At 37.1% G+C, this 23,202-nt stretch overlaps 1 protein-coding gene across 1 annotated transcript in view; it reads left to right on the forward strand.

Moving 5' to 3' along the window:
- ERO1B (endoplasmic reticulum oxidoreductase 1 beta) overlaps window positions 1-22,277 on the forward strand; it is a 31,336-nt gene extending 9,059 nt beyond the window's left edge. The window contains exons 4-15 of the mRNA XM_080614537.1: window positions 359-400; window positions 4,866-4,948; window positions 6,875-6,948; window positions 9,549-9,669; window positions 9,760-9,806; window positions 11,816-11,842; window positions 13,296-13,388; window positions 13,562-13,808; window positions 14,593-14,662; window positions 16,187-16,273; window positions 17,701-17,834; window positions 18,703-22,277. Of these exons, the coding sequence (XP_080470663.1) occupies window positions 359-400; window positions 4,866-4,948; window positions 6,875-6,948; window positions 9,549-9,669; window positions 9,760-9,806; window positions 11,816-11,842; window positions 13,296-13,388; window positions 13,562-13,808; window positions 14,593-14,662; window positions 16,187-16,273; window positions 17,701-17,834; window positions 18,703-18,763 (1,086 nt within the window). The 3' untranslated portion in view covers window positions 18,764-22,277. The remainder of the gene's footprint in view (window positions 1-358; window positions 401-4,865; window positions 4,949-6,874; window positions 6,949-9,548; window positions 9,670-9,759; window positions 9,807-11,815; window positions 11,843-13,295; window positions 13,389-13,561; window positions 13,809-14,592; window positions 14,663-16,186; window positions 16,274-17,700; window positions 17,835-18,702) is intronic.
- Window positions 22,278-23,202: the final 925 nt, after the last annotated feature.

Consider the following 23,202-nt stretch of genomic DNA (forward strand, 5'->3'; position numbering starts at 1 on the left):
GTTTAAAAATTCTGCAAATTTTCAGTGTCTATTCTAACTATATTTACTAATGAGAAATTAAATTTAAATAAGTGACAATAAAATGGTTTTCCATTTCAAAGCAGAAATACAACCAAAGTGTTTTAAAATCTTAGTCATTTTACCAATAAAACAAATAACTTGAAGAATAAGTCTATTCTAAGCTCTAGCACTGTTTTGGGTATAACAAGTTGAAAACGTAAAGGAGCAAGTTAATTATTTAAAAACAAGTTTACTTAGATCTCTGTAGGAATGATATTTAATTTGTGGATTTTAATCAGGCATGATGATTTCTATGAACAGTCTAAAAACTGATTTTTTTTTTGTTGTTTGTTTTCAGAGCAAAATACCAGTTGGAATTAAGGCTGGGAGCTCTAATAAGGTAAGTAATCATTTGTTTGCTAAGTTCTTACTGATTTTTTTTTTTTTTTTTAAATGTAACATTACAGTAGCTGTGTAACTTTTTATTACAAACCTTCAGTCTTGGCATAATGATGAAAATGTTAACATAACTTATCAGTTCCTGTATGTGGCTTTACGGTTTTACTTTTATGTATAATAGTGTTTCTGACATAGCTGGTACTGTCATATCATTCTGAATCGAGCTATGACAGGCTCTCAGTCAATGAATGAATGACCAGGGACATCAGTACATGGCCACAGAATGCCTGATACAAAATTCTTTTTTCATTTTCAGTACAAGCCACCTTCTATAAAGTCACAAGTTAAGATGCACAGAGGGAATAGCAGTGCAGTCTTTTGTAGGCATCATGTACAACCACAACCTCTAATATTGAAAGAACCTGAAGGATTACATCTAGTTTTGCCATATTTAATCTTGAGCAGGTCATTAGTCTAATTAGTCTAAAGACAATATATGTTCAAGTGATCAGTGCAAGCTTAAGTAGTCAGTTTGTGCTGCTGGCATTGCTTCTCTCCAAGTGATCCTTCCTAGATCACCAAGGGCTATTAGCAAACCCAAGGAAGTAAAGAGGATATCTATATACGTCTAGAAAAGAGGTCAGAGCAGAAAGACCAACAACACTTCTCCACCCTCAAATCCTATACACAGTGCCCAAGAGTAAGGATTTTAGCAGTTAATGGGATAATAGTGCCCATATGAGAGATCTTCCTATTGAGTGCCTTGGCTGTGTTGCAGATTCATACTTACTCTTGCTTAACTATCATATCTCCATCCTGCCCAGTACTTTCTCCTGGACAGGCATAGTTGGCGCTTGCTTACCTGAGTGTGGTTCACTGTATGATAAATGACCATTAGCATTAGGTTTAGACTTTATGCCAAGAAAGATTACCAGAGATAGATGAGAGGAATACTTTATTGTGATTTTATGATTTCTGTGTTCTGCTGTCATGAAGAATGCAGGCAAGTCTGGCCAAGCTTTAGCTCAAAAGGAAGTCTCATCTGCTATTTATATATACATTGTTAAGCTCACTCAGAAGTAAAGTGTGCCTCTTTCTTTAAAGGTTTATGCTGATTGGAGAAGAAACATCTTTCTTATTGACATGGTTTAAATGTCAGTCATTCATTGTTTCAGCACAAGTAGCAGTACTTGTTCTGGAACATCTTTGGCACTATCTCTGGGCAGAAGATTTTGAGTTTTAGCTGAATAATCTGTTGCCAGTTCTTTTTTTTTTTTTTTTTTTTTTTTTTTTTTTTTTTTTTTATATTGAGACATTCTCTTTCAAGCTTAATTGTAAAGAAACTGACTCCTGGATCCCTAAAGAGGCATTTCAAGACTTTAAAGACTGTTTTAGAAAGGATTCTTTTCACAGGCGTTTGAACTTCCTCATTGATAATCTTGAGAGCCATAACGAAGATGTTAATTAATAGCTGTAGGGTATGCTGTTCTTCAGATACTTCACATGGGCATATTGAATTCAACTTTGGAAGTTAAAAGTCAGCCACCATTTGCTTTCACGGTAGTAAAGGAACTGGGATAGCTTATTTGGGAATCTATCATTTGCTGGTATATTTGCTACAGTCGTTTCTTTTGAATTGCCTTCTAGGTGTTGCAACCAGCTACAGTACTGAAAATTTGGCAATTCCAAACCTTTAATCTGTGGCAGAACAAAGACACTAATATCTGTTGCTTCTCTGTAAGAAAATTAAATATTTCTGCAGGAAAGTTGTCATCAGGGCTGATTTAAATCTTAGCTGCACCATTTTCTTACTTCTTATGAATCAGTTCAAGGTCTTTCTTGGAGACATTTAGTATCCCTTTTAAGGAAACATCAAACTCATCTTAGTATGAATTTTTTGTTTCAATGACTATGCAAGTACTGTGCTATTAGCCTGTGCTTGGTCCATTTGGGAGTGTCCTGCATCTTGTGGATTATCCTTTAAGTATTAGTTTAGGAGGGGAAAAAAAAAAAAAGAAATAAAAGGTATGTTTTCTCCTGGGTACATACATGTCCAGTTGGTCTCTTTGGTCCTAACAGTGTCTGCCTTGGAAAGGTGAAAACGTCAAAAGCATCTTTTAATAATGAGAGATACAATCTCTTGAGTAGATATACTCAGGGTAGAATCCTGTGGAGAAGTTGTCTGTGGTCTTAAGTGCTTGCCTTCTGTTCAGTTTCCAGTTGCCTTGATGAGTTTGTAAACTTCTAGCTTTATTTAGGCTATTGAGAGGTATTTTTATTTTTTTGCTGAACAATGGAGAGAATAGTTCTTTTGAAAGCTCATCAAGCCATAAGGACCAGGGTTACACTTGCAGAGCTTCTCTGTAAAAGTGCAGCTAGCGATACAGGATATATTTAATTCTTGTAACCAATATAAGCTTTTTGAAATGGTGCTGGAGAGGCACAAAGTAGTTTCCCTTTCAGTAGTCCTGTTCCGTTTGACTGGTGAACATGTTTTGGGAGAATAGACATTACAGTAGCTGTCATGACAGCTGCTATATTAATCTTGGAAGCAGGGATTGGGATGCAGTAACTCAAGTTACAATATTTAACTTAATACTTTACTTCCTGCCCACGTCTTTTCTATTTTCTTCCAGATACTGCTCTTACAAGATCCTGCCTTGGCAGGAGCAGATAATTTGTCTAGGTCTAGTCAGTGGTGAGAGAGCACTGATCTGATAGCTATTGCTGTTGAACACTGGAGAACAGTGAGGACTGGATGCATGTTTTGAGACTTGAATGTTCATTCTGCTTGAAACCTTCAATTTAGGATTATATTCTTGGCAGCAATTTTTTTCACTTCAGGGTAGGGTTTGGTTTGCAACTCTAGACATGCAGAATGTTTACTTCAGGATCTCAGTATGTTATTTCATCAGCAATATCTGTTTCATTCTAGGTCAGATCTGTTCTTTGTTCATATTTTTCCATTTGACATCCATATGATGCTAAAGAATGAGCCCTCACACCTGGCAAATCCAAGAAAATTGAGAAGTTCCTTCTAGAGTAAATATTTCTTATGGGCAAGGCCACTAATAAGATTTAAATTATTTGGGTTTTTTAGCTTTAAAATACTTGAGGGTTTTAATCACCTTCATTTCTTGGTCTTCAGTCGGTTCTGCTGTTTTTGCTTGTACCAGTTCTGGCAAATGCGTTTTTAAAGGAAGTCGTCTTGCCTACTCATCTAAATGGCTTTAATTAAATCCTTTATTTTTATTGACAAGTATTGTGATACATATTGTACTGGTGCTTTGCCTCTGGCATCTTGACCACAAGTCTGTCTTCAGATATGAACTGTTCCTTTTCCTTCTAAATTTATCAAATTATTATTGTTGTTTTCCAAAGGGTTGACCAAGGCCTTTAGGTTCTGTTTTTATTTTCAGCTAGTTTTGGATAATAATCCTTCATGTCAGCATGTATGTGCCCTGAAGTGAAGGGAAGCTAGCAATTTAGCTTTATGGAAGCTATCAGTTACTTAACATTAAATAATTTTCTTTATTTCTTAAAGACTGCAATAGCGTAGAAATCTGTGTAAACCAAAGGATCAGTCTGAAAAAGAAAACACGCATACAAAAACCCCACAACCAGCCAACCAACCCTGAAAAAGCCCAACTCCAAAATCCCCCCAAAAGAGGAAGTTTGGTTTATCTTTTCAGAGAGCACTGGTGCTACCTGTTATGTTCCAAAACTGTTAAAAGGGTTTTTTTGAGTTTTAAGCTGACATGCTGGACAAATCCCCCGCTAACATAACTGTGCTATTGTAGAATAGTGGAATCGAATCTTTAATTATTCAAATGCTTTCCTTAGAGTTATTCTAGTAGTAACTCTATTTTAGTGGATTACTTTTTAGAAAATACTGTAGAATCAGGGTTCAGGTTAAATACTTCAGTTTTGGCTTTCAAATAACCAAAATTTGAGTTCAGCTTGAAAAGTCTGTCTTCAGACCTGTGCACGTCTAAAGCATGCCAATGAATAGGATTAAGTGAAACATGAGGGGAAAATGGCCAAACATACTGAAATGACCAATGCAACTTGGGGTATGATTACGCTTGCAGCTTACAAGGTATGTTTATAGGTATGACACTGCTTGTCTTCAAGGTCTTTTATAAAACTGTAAATAAGTATCTGAAACACTTCAGAACTCCATTTATTTTAAACAAACAGAAAGAAAAGGCAAAAGAAACAAAATTGTTACATGTTTAGCTGAATTTTCTGTGGTAGTTAAACCCACAAAGTGCAATGGGCTTGATAAAATTAAGTGAAGAAAAAGATATAAGAAATGTTACAGAATTATTTGCTACATCAAGAATCTTAGAATCTTCCCTAATATTTGCCAGTTCACTGCTAAACCTAGAAATACCTTTCACGTCACCTGTTCTCAGAGAATTGTATGTAATTCATTTACATATTAAATATGAACTTTCTTCCAGTATTCAAAAGCAGCAAATAATTCCAAAGAATTGGAAGACTGTGAGCAAGCTAACAAACTGGGAGCAGTTAACAGTACCTTAAGGTATGCTGTGATTAACAACAACAGTACAAAAATTGTAACAAAGGAGCATTTAATTTTGTCTGTCTTGTTTTTGCAATGTGCTAGTTTTTGTTCTTCATTCTTTCCATAACTCATTAGAAAGTAAATGTGAAACGATGCAAGAACATCTGAAGGTGGTATGTGATAAGTAGACTTCTTTTAAGTACACTTTGATGCTATTTGCAAAAGGTGGAAAAGGTATCTTAAACAGCATCAAGACTCAGAGGAAACTTGCAAATAACCCTACCTTTTTTTCTACTTTTTACCAGTATCAGTCTTCAGTCTTGATGACTGTGCTGGATTAAGAGATTCTGTCCTGCTCTATCCCTCTGTTACACTGGTGTGCCTGTTTGTGATCATTCAGTGAACCAGATCAGGGAGCTTGTTGAGTTACTTCTGTTGTTGGCAAAGTTATTTTTAGCTTGGATCAATTCCCTGATCTTACTTGTTGCATGGCACTGTCAAGGTTGGGTGGCAGGAATTCTGCAGGATGGTGTTGCCCCTGAGTAGGAAAGTGTGTGGAACAGCACTTCGGAAAACTTGCATTCTACTAAATTCCCCATCTTTCAAAAGCAGAAATAGAAAAATCAGTTCTTCACTATTGATGAAGAGGCGTAGTGCCTTTGGCCACAGATTTCAGCAGTTCCACCTGATAGAAATGTTGACACTCTTTCCTCTGTTATCTGACAAAATGGGACTGGTATGAAAGAGTGACTGCTTCTGCCTGGTTTGCAGTGTTATAAACCAAACTGGGCAGAGCCGTTACCCAAGGTTTTTTTAGGAGAAGTAAGAAGCTATTAAATTTCCTCCACTCCTGTAGGGCAAAAGAATATGAGATTGAGTATACGTATGAAGAAATAAAGAGAATGTCTTTTGCGAGAGTAAGACAACTAAAGTTGGGAGAGGATCCTGCAAGTGCAGGAAGGATTCGTGCTTTCTAGGCAAACCTCCATGTTCTCTGCCTAGCAGTGCATCATCCTCATGGGTTTGGATTATTTTCTTTTATCAGCTGTATTACCTGTGATTATCAAATCTTGCCTGCTAGTAATGACTGGAGAAGTTCCTCACTTAATGCCAAGTATGGGTGTCCTGTTGTGATTTGGCAGAAGGTTGGAAATGTATTGTGTTACAGAATTGCCTCTGTTTATAGAATTGAGCTAGTGCTAATTTGATCAAACAGAATAGGTTGTTTTCATTATTTCAAAGTGCTTCACTGTGTGAAATTCCCAGTCTTAACTTCACTCACATTTTGCTGTCAGTAGTGTGGCATCAGTAGTTCTGCACCACATAGAAGAAAGTATTCAGGTTTTGCACTGTTTGTATTTCATAACATGGGAACTTCAAAGTACTTGTCTCTGGTACAGTACACCTTCGAAAATGGAATACCATTATTATTTAAAAGGCTAAAGATAAATCATATTCATAGCATAATTTAGCTTAGAAGGGTTTTTTAGACATCCAGTCTCCCACTAAAAAGCAAGGCTAACTATTGTAGATCTCATTGAAAGTACAGGTTATGAAAATATGATTATTCCTCCTCTCTCCCCTGCCCTAAGTGACAGCTGCTAAAGGAGTATTTTGAATTGTTAAAAATGTATGCTACGAAAGCATTTTACCAAGCTCCTACTGAAGGAAGTCAGCGCTGCAGCACAGTTTGTTCAGATAACGATGGTAAAATCTTTCTTGCTGTATTAACATGAAGATGACTTTTTAAAGTATTGCGGTTGATGCCTGCTTGAATCTCTCTGCAGCTGACAAGCAGTAACTCCATGTATTCTTGAGTCTCAGATACAGTAATACAGAAGGCAATTTCAAGTTAACTGCTGTATGTGGATTGTTTCTTTCACTAGCTCTTATTGATGTTGTTTATTTAAAAGTTTAAAATCAAATATATTTTTTCCCCCTCAGTAACCAAAGTAAGGAGGCTTTCATTGACTGGGCAAGATACGATGATTCACAGGATCATTTTTGTGAACTTGATGGTAAAAATGTTTAAGCTTTCTCACAGTGCTTGTTTTATTTGCTGTCTCTTAAAAAAACACAAAACATCACAGTTTCTCTGCAAATAACTGTTTTAAAAAAGTTTTAATTTTGTGCTAAATGGAGATGTGGCAGTTCATATCATCTTACATGCAAAATATGCAATTTTTTATAAGGAGCGTTTGGTAGTCTACACAGTCCACATTCACTGTTACCTCCTCTTGGTATAGTGAACAGGAGACTGATGGAAATAAAAAAGAAGATAAATGGGAGGGGTTAGCATCTAATTTTTAAAAATCTCACAAAAGAGGTTGCATCTGGCACAAATACAACACAAATTACTTGCAGCTGGTTGTTTCTTGCTACTGTATTATTTTTGTTGCTCTTCTGTCTATGCTTAGACTGAGTTCGTTCCTCCTCCAGCCTTGCTGTGTTTCCAAATGATCTCTGCACTAAATTCACCTGTTATCTAAAAGGACTTCCTTATTGTTAAAACATTAGGATACTAGATTGTGTCTTCCCTCTGCTCCGCATACGTAAATCTTTTTATTTGCTTGTAATGGTTGAAGCTCAAAGGAATGTTTTTCAGAAAAACATGAGAATTGCCAGGTTCAGGAATGACTGCTGAAGGCCTTTCTAATAAATACCTTAAAAAGCTTACTATGCTAGGAAGACTTAGAGCATAATAGAAAGTGTTTTAATCTACCTTTAGGCTAATGTTTGAAGTCACCTGAGAAAGTAATAGCTGTGGTGGACTTTCCAACTGCAGTTCTCTTTTAGCACTTCTGTGTCTGATCTGTGAAAGTTTTCTGTATAAGCTGTGTCTGTAATAAACAGTCGGTGAGTGTTACTGTGGATCTGAACTATATTATGTGCAATAAGCTGCAGTTCTCTCCACTGTCTTCAAGCTGCCTGCTTACATTTTCAAGAGAACTCAGTTGAGAAAGGTATAGTTTAGGAGCATTTCTTTTAGAAGTAATACTAACTTAAGTGGTTCCTGATTGTAACTCCATCTCTCCTTACATCGTGCCCTGCTGAAGGGGGATGTACTGCCCTCAGCTGTGTTTTTCCAGTGCGTTTTTTCGCATGTTAAGCTGATTCAGCTTATTTGAATAACAGGAAAGTAAGTTGCCCTCTCCTTTGCATCTCCTGAATTGTTGTGATGAATTGGCTTATCAGGTCAGTTTGTGAACTGAAGCAGGGAGACATGAGGGAGGATAACTACTGGGAGTGACAGGAGGAGGTAGAAACCCTTTTCTTTTCCTCTGTCTCTTTCTGATGGTGAGAGAGCTCTTAATTCACTCAACTGTAGCACAAGACCGTAGAATCAGTTTTACTTTTTACTTTAAGCTTTTTGTTGGGCTTAATGATAAATTAGATAAGGGAATTGATCTAGCTGAAAAAACTTCATAGCTCAGGTCAGCTTTCCATCTTTCTCTTGCACTGCCCCACATACTCTCTTTTATATGGGTAATGAGAAGAAAAAGTGGAGACCTGAGGTGCCCAGGAAGTGTAGGAACTACTTAGGTCAGGCATGCTGTCAGAGAAATAAATAAAGCTGTAATTTGACATTGTCTCATCTGGCACTCACTGTCCTGTGTATCTCTTGTGTCTGTCTCTTTTCTTTGTTCTTGCTGTTATTGCTGAAGCAAGGCTTAACTGCTCATGCAGAATCATCTCTTCTTTTTAGAGCAGTTTCCACTCTGGTGTTTTTTGACATCTGAAGAAATATTCAGTGGCAGTGCTTGGCCTATTCCTATGAATAAGTCTCTGGACTACTGGCTTGTATTGTATGTGAGGTTTTTTTAAGCATGAGTTGCTCTTGACCTAGAATTTCAAAGAGGAGGGAATTCTCCCTGCTTTTTACTAGGTGTAGCTCAAAACTTAAGTTTCTATGCATATAGAGGTTTTAAGCAGAGAGAGTACTATTTCACAATTTTCTTTGGATATCTTGCTTGAATTTGTACAGAACTTCAGAGATGAAATGCACTGAAATAACATGTTTCTTGCCATAACCAATAGAGCATTCTGCAATATGCTGAAAGTTTCTTCATTTAAGCAATGTGATCCAGATTCTCTGCCAGTATACAAGGGCTCGTGGGGGGGGAAAGGGATTTAGCTAATAAATATACAATACATACCAACTACAAGATGCACTTCTTCACCCTTGTCTTTATTAAGAAGCCCTTTTAGCAGTATACCCACTTCAAGAAAGCAACCCTTCCAATGCAATACTGCCAGGCAAATAAACTCTGAATTTGAAGCCCATTTAAAACAAAACGCTGTTTATATCAGCATAGGGTGAGAGAACATATTGCATGACAAGTGTGTATGGTGGAGTTGAAGAAACCATGTGGGTGTTCAGAAATTGTAGAAATTATGGCCACATAGGAGACTTTGGAATAAATCCTATACTTTTGAGCTTTCTGTTTGTTGTGGATATTGCTGTATTTTTATGTACAATGCATCTGTAATCCAGCCAGAAGATAGAATAGTATTATATAAGACCTCTTACTTATATTAAAATCCGTGACTGTTTTTTAAGATAAAGTTTTTTTTTAACTGATGAGTTAGAATATGTAACAAAAGGTTTCCTTTTTAGATGAGAGATCTCCAGATGCGCAGTATGTAGATTTGCTTCTGAATCCAGAACGTTACACTGGATACAAGGGGCCCTCTGCTTGGAGAGTGTGGAACAGCATCTATGAAGAAAACTGCTTCAAGTAATTGGGAGGAAGGGGAAGCCTATCTTTTATATTTGCACTTCAGTATAGCTTAAAACTGATTTTTATGTTTTCTATCTTATTTTTTAGGCCTCGATCTGTTTACCGTCCTTTAAATCCACTGGCGCCTAGTAGGGGTAGGTCTTGCCCATTTTATTTTCTAATGCATTTCTTTTAGTATAGTGACTTTCACAATAAAAGTGATACAAATAGTGATCTTCAGTCTGGAGATGTGCTTTCTGCTTTTTTTTTTTTTCCTTTGTAGCAGTGGCTGTTCATTTTCAAATACTTAGACAAAGATTTGTGAGACTTCATGACATACTGTGATACTGTGATACATGCTTAATATTACTGCATAGGAATAGGCTTATTAATGTCACGGGAGCTAATGGGAAAACTAAAATACATCTCAAACTGTTTAGTAAGTGTCACAGTAATTTTCCAATGTGGGTGGGAAGGAGTTAAAGTTCAATAAAAAAATCAGCACTCTGTATTCTTCCCTTGGTTGGCTGGGGGTTGTTGCTTGGTTGGGGTTTTTTTCTAGAGCATTATCACTTTAGCTCATAGTCATTGTGATATAACGTACCTTTACAGTTTAGTGTGTTACAAATGTATAAATAATTACATTATTTGAAGAAAGAGTGGATACTTAGGAAGTCTCAGTTATCTGGAAGAATGGGTAAAGTGTGACAGTGACCAGGGGTTTAAGTGTTTAAATTTAAATGAAAAACTATAACCTGGTGTTGCAAATGAAGCCACTTTTCCATCAGTGTGTCTCATTTCCCTTAAAACTTAACTATTAGCCAATAGATTGAGTTAGAAAACATCACCACACATTAGAATATCAAGATAGCTTTTAGTAATGATAACTATTAATATAATATATCGCTGGTGTACACAAATAAAAAGAAGTTCAAGAGCAGTTTAACTCAGGAGTCAGAATTTCAGAAAGGAACATTGGTAATATTGTTGAATAATACAAAGAAGATGACTCCTAATCATCTTTCTGAAGCTAAAACATAGCTTTCAAGAATGTGCAAATAAGCCGCTACTAAGATTTCAAATTCTTAGTGACTTTCATTACTATTATTTGTTTAATCTTAGGTTATGTTGAGGAGGAGGAGGATGGAAAGTAGCCTACTTTTTATAGATTAAATGAGGTTTCTTGCATTTATTGTTTTCTCAGTGTTTGTAGTAAAGCCTGTGTTTCATTACTGCTTTGCTGTGGAAATGATCTTTTTAATGCTTATGTATTTTTAAACTTTGTTTTGTTTTGTCTCTTTTTTTCCCCTAAGGAGGAGATGATGGTAAGTCACCTTGTTTTGCTTGACTTGCAGAAATGAAGTAAACATGAAAGAGTTTTGGATATCTGATTTATTCGCTTTATTGCTGTTGCATTAGGGGGCAAGAAAACTATGATTTTAGGCAGATGATTGATCAGAAAATGTTTTTATTTAGATAATTCTTTCATTTGGAGTGGGGGAACAAGTGGAGAAGAGCAGAATACAGTTCTGTTGTTGGTTCTTATCCTTGTAACAGAATATGTGTTGTGATAGTGTTACTAGCAAGGTAACTGGAGATGCATAGATTAAAGGATTCTTGGGTCTCCTGCTGAGCCTGGTTGATACTGATGTCAGATTACTTAAAAGAAGAGGGACAGTTTTTTGTGTACTTTCATGAATGTCCTTGATTTTGGGAAGGTGGAGAGAGAGTGGGGAGAAAATTTGGTCTGTCTACAGTGAGACAGACTAAGATTTTTCAGTCAGCTGGAAGCTCTCAGACAAAAGACCTAAGCCTACATGAAATCTTCAGAAAGCAATCAAAATAAAAGCTATCAGATATAGTTACACTTTTCTGTCATGTCTTTCACCACTAGCACATCTAATCAGGCTTGTGCTTCTATACCCTTCTGAATGCCTGACCAGCAGCTTAGTTGTGCCCATTCTTGTATTTCTCCTATTCTGACCCCCACAGATTTAAAGTAACCTCAATGTTAAGCCACTTCAGTGCCTCTTCTCACTTTAATAGCTGAGTTATTTAGCTTTATGTCCAGATGGCAGCTAATGTTAGTATGTGTAGTAATTCAAAGCTACTGTGATGTTGAAAATGAATACTCTTCATTTAACCATATACCTTGTATTTGCAGGAGAATCTTTCTACACATGGCTAGAAGGTAAAAGCTCTTGGATGGGTTAATATAATGTTAAATTCACTAGAAGAACCATTGTAGTAGGGTTTTTTATCTCCCCAGATATTTTCTATAGTGTGGGATCCTTAATAAATTGTGCAGAACTTCTGAGTGCTGTTCAAAGAATACTTTTTTTTCTTGATCATCTTTAGAAATCTCAGTCATTCAGATTGTCTGCTCCTTTAAACCCTTCAGTGTTTCACCTTTTATAAAGAGGGAGGTCACTCCAATACCAGCTACTTCAAATTTTCTGCTCGTTTTAGGCATTTAAATGGGGACATTATTATTAATAACATTGCTAAGACCTTTTATTTAAAAACAATTTAAAAAAAAAAAAAAGCAAAGTTTTTGATGGTTCTGTTCCCAGTATATAAACTAACATGAGTATGATGTGTGTTCAGAAGGCAAGGAAATTTGCTTTTTATTCATATTTAAATGGAAAACATTGTTACAGTGGTAGCAGTCAAAATCACATTTTGGAGGTGTGTGGAAAAGTAAATGAATTAAATGTATTTAATTTTAAACTTCATTCTGCCTCTCATAAGCCTTTTACTTGTCTAGTTGGAAATCTCTGACTGGTGCTGTTGTAGGAAGGCATACAAATTTATTTGCTATTTAATAAGTAGTGTTTGTAAATGAGGTCATATCTGAGCCTCACAGATAGGCTTCACCATCACCTGTTCCTCCTTCTGTTTGTGGAGATTGGAGTGGCAGGGAAATCACCCAAACATACCTTTGAGAAAGGAACAAACTCCTTAATTCCAAGTGTAATCTCTGTCCCTGGTTCTAAGTGGTATTGTAATTTCTGCATTTAAATTCTATTTTGGTCACCCAATGCCATTGCATTTCTGTTTCCACTGCAGAAGTCAGTACCTATCAAAGTCATATTTTGCAAGATTTTGCTCTGTGTATTTAAATTTTCAGTGAATTTACAGTAGAGCTGGGAAGAAATAGTTTTACTGTTTTCCAATGCCAGAAGGTTTCCTGGGACGTTTGATGTTTTTCTGTAAGGTTGCTAATTCAGTAGTAGGCTTAATTCTAATTGGGATATGCCACTGTATAGTTCTGGCCTCCAGAATGTTAAAATTCAAGGCTATTTGAAATTTATTGCTCAGACCTTGTAAGCATCATATTTTTGTGTGGCAGTTTATCTGTACTAGTTGACCACATGCTTATTTGACTGTATTTATTAGAACACCAAAATACCAAGTAAGAAATGTCAAACTTAATTCTTAGTACTGCTTTGTATAAAAAAATAAGAGGCAAAGTTTTCCCATGGTGGATATAAGGAATTATTAACAATGCTTAAGTGCTGTATTTGTAACTCTTGAAATTTAAACAATGTGGACTTGCATTACTGAAATATCAAGGTATATTCATTTTAATACATTATTTCCAGTATTTAATTTAGGATCTGTTTGCCTTTTTTCCTGGATAGGTCTTTGCCTTGAGAAAAGAGTGTTTTACAAGCTCATTTCTGGACTTCATGCTAGCATTAACTTGCATCTGTGTGCAAATTATCTTCTTGAAGGTAATTTAAGTCTATTTAAAATTGCTGGATGGAATTCTACAATATCTGTAATATGTATTTGTTGTTTTCTGATTTATTTTTTTTTATGTGTAGTTAATTGTTTTTTTCATTCTAAGTATGTATCTTTTACTTCCCCTCCCCTGTTGGTTTTTTTTTTCCCCCCCTGTGTATAGAAATGTGGGGGAAGCCTTGCTGGGGACCGAATGTGAAGGAGTTTACTCGCCGCTTTGACCCTGTTGAAACAAAAGGAGAAGGACCAAGGAGGCTCAAAAATTTGTATTTCCTGTATTTGATAGAGCTGCGTGCTTTGTCAAAGGTTGCACCATACTTTGAGCGTTCAGTTGTTGACCTATACACTGGAAATGGCCATGAGGATGCTGAATCTAAAGCTCTCTTATTGGATATCTTCAGGGACACCAAGTAAGGCATAGGATTTTTTTTTTTTATTAATTGTTTGAAATTCTCATTTAAGTGAGAACAGATGAGTCCTTGACAGGATAGAACAAGGAGGAGAGTGGAATGAAGAAATTACATTAAGTAATGGAAGAACAAGAGGAATTTGTACATTTGACAGGAAGAGATATTTTTCAGTTTGAATATACCAGTCTTTAAAAAACAAAAAAATAAACAAAAATTCTCCTCCTCCCCCAAACCCCACACAACACCCTACTACTCTATTTGTTGCTTTCTCTGATTCTTCAGTATAAGAAGAATGCAGTAAGTAATCCAGCTTTTATCACAGACTTAACTTCTGGGGGTTTAGCCATCCCTTCTTTCTTCTGTTTAGTCTGTGAAGTTTTTTAGTCCGGCTCCTTCTTGCTAATTTTTGTGATTTGTAACATTCTGTGTGGTTTTGTTGCTGTCCCTGCTAACAATCTTGGTAGGTGTTTGAGGTGTGGTCAGACAACAGTCGACTGAAAGATGAACATTTAAGATAGTTGCAGTGTATATTAGAAAGAAATCTTGATCAGTGGAAATGGAATGAAGAAAATTCTCAACAAAACTGTAAATAACATATTTCAAGTTACAGTGATTGAGCAGTAGAACTGATACCATTCAGCAAATTCTTAAGAGCTACTTTGTAAAAACTAGGAACTCTGAAAAGTATTGCACACTGATGGCATCAGCTGCTCACCAAGCTTGATGGAACACAGTATGTCAGCATTGGGTTTGGTTTTTTTTTTTGCATTTTGTCTTTTATTAGGTCCTTCCATATGCACTTTGATGAAAAGTCCATGTTTGCTGGAGATAAAAAAGGAGCCAAGTCACTAAAGGTAAAGCTTGTTTTCTGAATCACATCCAAAATACCCATTTTGGAATTAAGTTGTGTTGTTTTAGAAAATCTCTCTACCAACCAGAAATGTACTGCTGAGAGGGGAAAAGGCTGGGGTAAAAACTTAGAATCATATCTGAGGCCTCTTAATTAATTTACATTATAATAAATGAACATGAAGTGTTGTCCTGAGCCAAGCAGACTGAAATCTCTGGTTTAGTGCCTTGGGTCTGCCATTAAGACTGTGGTGAGGCAAATGAGTTGAACTGGATTACCAGTAGACGCAATGGTGTTTTTAAAATATTATCTGTTTCACATCAATATTGAATCATAGAACAGTTAGGGTTGGAAGGGACCTTAAGATCATCAAGTTCTAACCGCCTGCCATGGGCAGGGACACCACACACTAAACCATGTCCAGCCTGGCCTTGAACACTGCTAGGGATGGAGCATTCACAACTTCCTTGGGCAACGCATTCCGGTGCCTCACCACCCTCACAGTAAAGAACTTCTTCCTTACACCCAGCCTGAGCTTCCCCTGTTTAAACCCATTGCCCCTTGTCCTATTGCTGCAGTCTCTGATGAAGAGTCCCTCTTCAGCATTCCTGTAGGTCCCTTTCCAATATTGGAAGGCTGTTATGAGGTCTCCACACAGCCACAGTGATGTCTGTTTAAAAAACAGATGCCCTATATAGTATAATATAATGCAACATAATATTACACTTCATATCAGAAAAGCATAGTTCCCAGACATGGGTACCTAATGTGAATGCTGTTACTACCAGCAACTTCCAGTGTTACCATGCAGGAGTTCAGATTGGTATGCGGTACAATTCCACAGCTGGAGTGTGGCTCAGTAAAAAAAGTCTGGTTTAATACTTGTTAACACTTTTAATACCTATCTCAGTAGTAGTATGGAATTTCATCAGCATTACAGAGAATGCTATTAGAAGGGTGCCATCATCAGCTCAGCTAGTGTTTTTTCTGACCTTAAATATTTAATTGAAATTATCTTAATTAGTTCTGTTCTGTGCTTGCTTTTGCTCCGACTGAAGCTGCAAAGCAGCAAGCTAGCCATAGCTTTGGACAGGAAATGTCTTTTGTGAATTGTAACTTGTTTTCCTGGTTGTCAGAAAGGTGAGTTGATTCAAAAGGGATTTGAGTAATAGAAGAAAAATTGGGTAGGGACACAGATACAGCGCTTACAGCTCAGAACATTTTCAGATATTTGATAGAAACTTAGTGTATTACCCTGAATGTTCTGTATTTTAGGGTTTGTTTGTAGGGTTTTTTGGGTTGGTTTGTTTGTTTTTTATGGAATTAACCATTAGCAGTGTCTTGTAAACAAGGTTCTGGGTTTATGTGGGCCTTGGTTATGGCCTGACCACAAAGTAGAGGGTTTTTTCAGTGTTAGTACTTTAGAACTGATACTCTAGTGGTACTAGATTAGTTAGCCTTGTGTTTTTGTGAAGCTAAGAGATACTTTTAGTTAACCTTTTTATTTGTTTTGTTTTTTAACTGATAGGAAGAATTCAGATTGCATTTCAAGAACATATCCCGCATAATGGATTGTGTTGGATGTGACAAATGCAGGCTGTGGGGCAAACTACAGGTACAGTTTATTGTGTGGAGGGGGAGGTTAAAAGGTAAGCATTTGTTTCAGTCTGCCAAGATACCCATTACCTTAGGATTCAGACTTTCTGTACATGGTTGATGTTTGATATCCTTACCTATGTATTAAAAAAGGACTTATCTTTAGTTCACTGTTAAAAAAAGAGTTCAAAAAAGGGTCATTATGTTTAGCCAACAGCTGTTCAGTTTACTAAAAGCTATAGTTTGTGTTCTCAAAAAACCTCCAAAATGTGTTTAAAGCAGATGCTTCATGGCAAAGTCTTACTGGCAGTCAGTATCGTATCTATATTGTGTGATCAGGTGAGCCTGTAGAATCACCTGTGGGAAGCCTTCCTGGAAATACAGCACTTGCTTGCTTGTTAGAAAATCCAGTGTGGGACTTAACTCTACAAATTGAGGCATAAGAAAAAGAAGCAATTCAGATGTTCACAATTTATGCAGAAGGCAGCAAATGAATGCAGAGGTGCATAGTAAAGCTGGAAGTTGCAAACCAGTATCAGTTTCTGGACACTTACTGTTTTCATTTTATTAATAATGATTCTAAACCTCAAGAATAATGTTAAGTCCACATGGAGAATAGTTGTTCCTGTGGGGTTTCTACTGTACTATGTATTCCTCTGTAGCATTAAGCTTATCAGAGTTCAGTTTTCAAAGAAATTTGTAACATCAAAAATTTGGTGGTCTCAGCTGAATTTCTGGAGTTTTGCCTACTCGGTCCTAGTGAACACTTCTGATCTGTTGTTTTTCCCTTCTCACACAAAATGGAATAAGACCAGGTTCCCTGACCTATAAAATTCTCTTGCAGCCAGCCTTAACCACTTTTTGTCAAAACCCAGTGTTTTTTTCTGTTGCCCAATTAAAAGAGAAAGTAAGAATAGCTTCTGCTGTTCTATTTCTGTATAGAACATAGGAATTGAAACTGAAACTGCAGTGTCTGCCCCTAGAACTGGAGGTGGAAAAAGCAGAAGTGTTGTGATACCTCGTATAAAATCTAGTTTGACTTTGAAGGGGGAGGGAAGAGGATAAGGGGTGATCTGATCCAATAGCTCCTGCCGCAGCAGAGCATTTGTAAAGCAAAGGGCAGGAGGGACTGGAAGTCATGTAACAGGCATGTTTCATATGCATCTGCTGTGCCTGAAAATAAAAGAGGTGGGAAAAGAAGAGATCAAATACATGAGGATGAAGAGCAAGTATACCTGAGGAAACAAATGGTCTTAGATAAGTGACTGAACCTGGTACACAGTCAATGGCAAGCATTTGCATTGGTGTCCTTGTTGGCGCATAGTTCTTTGGGTAAAGGGAGTGTCAGTATAGAAGAATTGCCTGGATTAGTAATTTTTTACCTTTATTATGGTTTCCTGAGTGTTTGGAAAAAACCCAGAAAACACCGCACCTTTTTCTTTATAGACTCAAGGCTTAGGAACTGCTCTGAAAATCTTGTTTTCTGAGAAGGAAATACAGAGCCTTCCTGAGAATAGCCCGTCAAAAGGTTTTCAGCTCACACGTCAAGAAATAGTTGCTCTTGTAAATGCCTTTGGAAGGTAAGCTCTTACCATGTATATTGTAGAAAAACCATACAACTTCAGTGTCAGCACTCGTTGTCTATGGAAAGATGGCACTGTACAGGTAGCTGTAGCTTTTTAAAGGCTGAATTAGTGATACTGATAAACTTAATGCCATCAAACTGAGTATGTGGAGTGTTGGTATATGGTCATCGTTCTGTGTTTGGATCTAATTTATCTTTCTATCTCTAATCTCATAAAGTCCATCTTGTGAGAGCTGGATTTAAGTCTCGTAAACATCCGTAAGCATTAGACTTCGAGTATATGTTCTCCTTTTTGACCATGGACTACAGCTATTCTACATTTTGTATTTGTTTTAAATGTGTGTATGTAAAATGTAGTGAAAAGGAAGAAAAGTACTTGGGGAACTTTTTTTAACACTGTCATTTTAGCCCTTAGCCTTTTGGATATTTGTGTATGATGTAATTATTGTTAAAACTTTATCCTATTCAAGTGATGAAATAAATTAACAGCTTTAAAAGATGTCTAGAACTTGCTTTGTTCATCATGCTAGTTCCTCACATCTTGAATTTAACAATCAGTTCCTGTTTAAAGGAATGTAATAAACATTATTACCTCTGCTTAGAGCTTTTTAGATGTTTAGTGAAGTCAAGACCATTAAGTGTGTGTGTGTATATATATAGTTTAATCCCTATAATATATTACATAAATATAATGGTGAGTCAGATCTTTCAAGGGAAAGTAGTACCTTAAGCGTGTTCATCTTTTGGAACAAAACTGTTTGTTAAAAACCAAACAAAAAGCCCCCATGGAAGGATGGAAGGTGATCATTTGCACTTCTTTGTCACATTTGACTTGCTAACACTGAAGGGTTTTTGTTTTACAGGCTTTCCACAAGTATAAAAGAGCTGCAGAATTTTAAAGTTTTATTACAACAAACGAGGTAATGAAGGCCTTTGCACAACTCATTAGTGAAGACCATTTACATGACTGCATTGAGCAGAAGGAACTGATCCTTACAGGACTCACATGAACTGAAAAAAGTAAAATCGAATACCAACTTGAATATTTATGTTTAAGCTACGAATGGTTATTAATTAGAGAAGATATTTATGAATGAAATATTATAGTTTTTAAATGTGTAAATTATGCTGATCTGTTTATTTTTAAGTTCTCTGCTCACAGTCTGTTATACTGAAACTTCATAAATGTTCTTATTTCCTTGCCTTTCTGAAACAGTTGTTTTATATAAAAACATATGTACCTCCCCCGTGACTTGGCCCATTCTGAGAGAGGGTGTTCGCCTCTTCCCAGTACTGAGCTTCAGTATATTCTGAGGATGGGGTTATGCTGATTCTGGCTGGCTGAAAGAAGAAAGGAGGGGAGAAAAAAGTAAAAAAGGAAGTGGGGCTTCTGTTGAGTTCTGCTTTCCCACTGTAATAGGAAACTTATTTAATGGAAATTGACTGAGCAGAGATTGCATTTCATACCAAGCTCTATTGCATTGTGGTGAGAGCAGTGTTTTTTTTTCCTTTCATGCTGCTTTTCACAGTTTCCTTTTTCCTTTAAAACACCTGTGTTGTCTCTGGTTCAGCACAGCTCAAAGTGACTTTTCTGCAGCCCCCTGGCTACCTGCATTTGCTTGGGGCACGGTGGTCAGGAGGGGGAGGTGGCTAGTGGAGCACTGCTGGCTGGAAAGCCTCAGTCAATCAAATTCACATCCACCACATTTTATTTTCTAGTTTGTAATCACAGGTTCAGTTTCCAGAAATGGTCTTTTTGATGTCTGAAATGTTAAAATAGCACATTTCAATCTTCGAGCTGTGGAAATAAATTTGCTCTTTATGGGTTATGTTTTAGTGCTGTGCTTATAAGGTCAGTGCAAAAAGTAACAACGTGTGTTTTTGTAGTCGCTTTTAAAAAAAGATCCTTTTTAAAATTCAGTCACACTGACACTTAACCACTGCATACTCTATCTATGCAATCCCTAACTGTCTTCTTTAAAAGGATATTCAGTGTAAAAAAAACGGGTATGTTAATAACATAGCATTCATAAAGTAAGAAATTACTCATGTATCATTGTCCGCAGATGTCAATGGTAACTTACCATTGTCCAAGCAGAATCCAGAAACTGATTAGTAGCAACCAAATGTTGGTTTAATTTGAAATGAAGTAATAAATTGTTTTAAACCAGCATGTTTCGAAGTTATGAATGTGGGAGGTGCTGGTACAGCGTAGATACATTTCTTGTTTTTAAAACCAGTCTTCACAAAATAAAGTGCTCTTAAACATTTTTCACCCCACCAGATACTTAGTGCCCTGTTTATATAATTGATTGTAACTGTGTTGGCTTCAATAATGTAGTCTTTTACAGCTGAGATTGTCTGAAAGCTCGAATACGCTCTATGTCCTTTGTTTCCAGATTAGCCTCAAATTTCTATGTGACTGGAAACAAGACAGATTATCCTGCTGGCACTTGCTATTAGAAAGAATATTGTTTTTCAAGGAAGTCAACCCTCCTGAGTCAAACTGGGATAAGAAAAAAAAATAAAGGAAAAAATAAACCCAAAACAAACCACCAGATACCCCCCACGTTTTGGTGATAGTTTCACAATTTGGCAATGAACCAGTGGGAAGTTTCTGTTTAAGCCAGTAGTTAACATGGTGTTAGAGAGAGCTGATGCCACTCATACCTAGCAGCTTCTCTTACCTGTGGGCACCCATCTGTGTCTGAGCACATCACTGCAGGCTTCCTCTTTCTAGTTAGTGGAGAAGAGCAGGTGATTTCTAGGTGGTTTCATCTGGCTTATTCTGAACTCTGCATCTGCACCCTGGAGTTCATTTTTCACCGTTAAATTGAAGTAGGAATCTAGGTAGCTAGCTCAGATGTGAATAGCTGTGTTTGGTAAAGGAGTTACACCCCCAGTATCTAACTCTTCTGAGTAATTGTATATACTGACATAGCGTAGTTTTCAGATGGCCATTAATTCTTTGCCTTTTGGATTGACCTGCAAAGGCTAGAACCTGTAGGCTCACTTGTGAGAAGAATGCTGTATAGTTGGGATTTATCTGTATTGTTATGTATTATAGTGCCTAAAGCTTGAGGCAGGATTTTCTAGTTGAAAAGCAAGTGTTGTCTGTGTTGCCCCAGGAAGGACCTGAGTTTCAGAATTGTTTCTTTGCTTTTCCCCCTTGCTTTGTGGGGAAAGTGGATTGCTTCCAACCTTATTCTGGGGACGCAACTTGCTACTTTTTTTTCCACCTGTGCCTGGCTAAAATCTAGGCACTGAAGCAGCACCATGTACTGCCATCATGCACTTGCTTATGGGATGGGAATGGTCCTGGACACCTGCTCCTTGCAGCCCTCATTGGCACACTGCAGGCAGCTAATCTTAACAGTTAATGCTGTTGGGTAAGGACATAGAGATGGGAAGCTTTTCTTCTTTTCCTTTGTCTCATGAGAACACAGGGTGCAACTGACCAGCAAATTCTCCGTGTGTGTGTGTTAAGTTCCGTTGCATTTGAAGGTACATCTGGCTTGGTGGTCAAATAAGGAAGGCGTTTCATTTCACTGTCATTGTAGGAATAGGACATAAGATTTTTCCTGTTACAAATCTAGTTGAAACAATTTTCCTGTCACCATCTTTTTTACTGTATTTGATGTACATTCTGTGACTTTGCTGCCTATGAAGTTTTGCCATGTGAGTTGGATGGCTTAGTTCTTTATATGTTAAATTTTAGAAACTTACAGATCTGTTTTTATACTAAGGAACAAGGTTAGTTACACTGCCCATCACTTGTAAACTACTTCAGATTCCAGCTCCCTATTGGAGATCAGCTTGTCAACATCATGTGTTGTTCATTTTAAAGTACATTTCCTTGAACAAATGACCCAATGATTGTAATCCCAGAGGTAGCGAGAAGACAGAGACACAGCACATTTCCTTCTTCCCAAGTCATGAAGGCTTATGTGAAATGGTAAAAAAGACTTGGTGGAAACCGCATAGGTAGGATGTAGGGCACTGTTGCCGAGCAACTTCCTCTTCAGTGCCAGAGGAGGAAGGTGAGAGTATAGATGCAAACCAGTGAAATAGACTTGTGTAAGCTGGGCTAGAAGTGATTCCCTGCTTCAGCTGGAGACTTGTGCTGCATGTCATTGTATATATATGAAATACACTGTGCCACACTTTCTGGAGTTGCGTTTGGATGGTTGGGTTGCCTTTATGTGACCTTGCTTTGTGCTTTTCTGGGAAATGACCTGTAATATGTTGTGAATAACCTAGATGCTTACATTTACAAAGTAGCAATTGGCAATTCATCACCTGATAATTCCTCCATATGGCTAGCCTAGGAAAATGTAATATTTATTAAAACCAGAATCAATGTTGGAACTGCTTACTGAGATCTAAACACTTCCCAATCTTTGCTATGTTTGAATCGATCAAATGCAAATTAAAGTATTTTCTGCTACAACCTCTTTTTGTGAATGTAATTTTTGGATTTTCATTTGAAATGGGTTTTATTTTTTACGTTTTCATTTACCTTTCAACTACATGTGGTAGAAATCATTTACATGTCAGCCATTTAAACTTAAGATGATGAGCAGGCTTTGGTCTCACTTTAATGCCGTTCAGAAAGTGAATGTAACCTGTGTGTCTGTTGCTGTTTACAGTGCATTGTGTGTCAGCACATCAGAAATTCATGTCCCAGAAGTATGTTTCTGCATGAACGTGACCCAGTTCAGCTCTATTTAAGTTCAGTTGTTCTAAGAGGCAGAAGGGCTTATGTTGAAATGAAGCTGGGTCTGTTCTGTCCTTTTCTCAGCATAGCTTATAACATCAATTTTGTTAATATTTGTTCTGGTTGGTTCACCCAGTGGGACTCTTCATGTGAAATTATTTCCCTTACCAGGTTTCTGCAATGCTCTGTTTCATTCCACATATGCATTGGTAACAAATTATCTCCCTAATAAATGTGATAGACACAGTTCATCCCCAGTTTAGGTGGGTAAGTACACAGGTGGTGATAATTATAGTGATTTAATATAAGATCCTACCTTTCCCATTGTTTAAATCTCCTGTGGTTGAGAGTATTTAATTCATTGATGTGCTTGGTTATGGTCTCTTGCCATTCCACATTTTTTCGTACTGGGACACAGAGATCAGGCTTGTTTTAAGCACAGATGGGTTTTTTAGCTGTGCAGCTCTGTCTGCCATGGAGGAAATGCGATTCCTGCGGACGTTTCTTGCAAGAAGTTGTCAGGCAGTTTTGTACGAACATGATGGTAGAACTCCAAAGCCTTTAATAAAATCATTGTTCTTCTCCCAGTGCTGTGGCACCATTTTCAGTCTCTGGCTGATAGTTTAATTGGCTTGTTTCCTTTAGT

Source organism: Psittacula echo, assembly GCF_963264785.1.
Source record: "Psittacula echo genome assembly, chromosome: 4".
Classification (NCBI taxonomy): Eukaryota; Metazoa; Chordata; class Aves; order Psittaciformes; family Psittacidae; genus Psittacula; species Psittacula echo.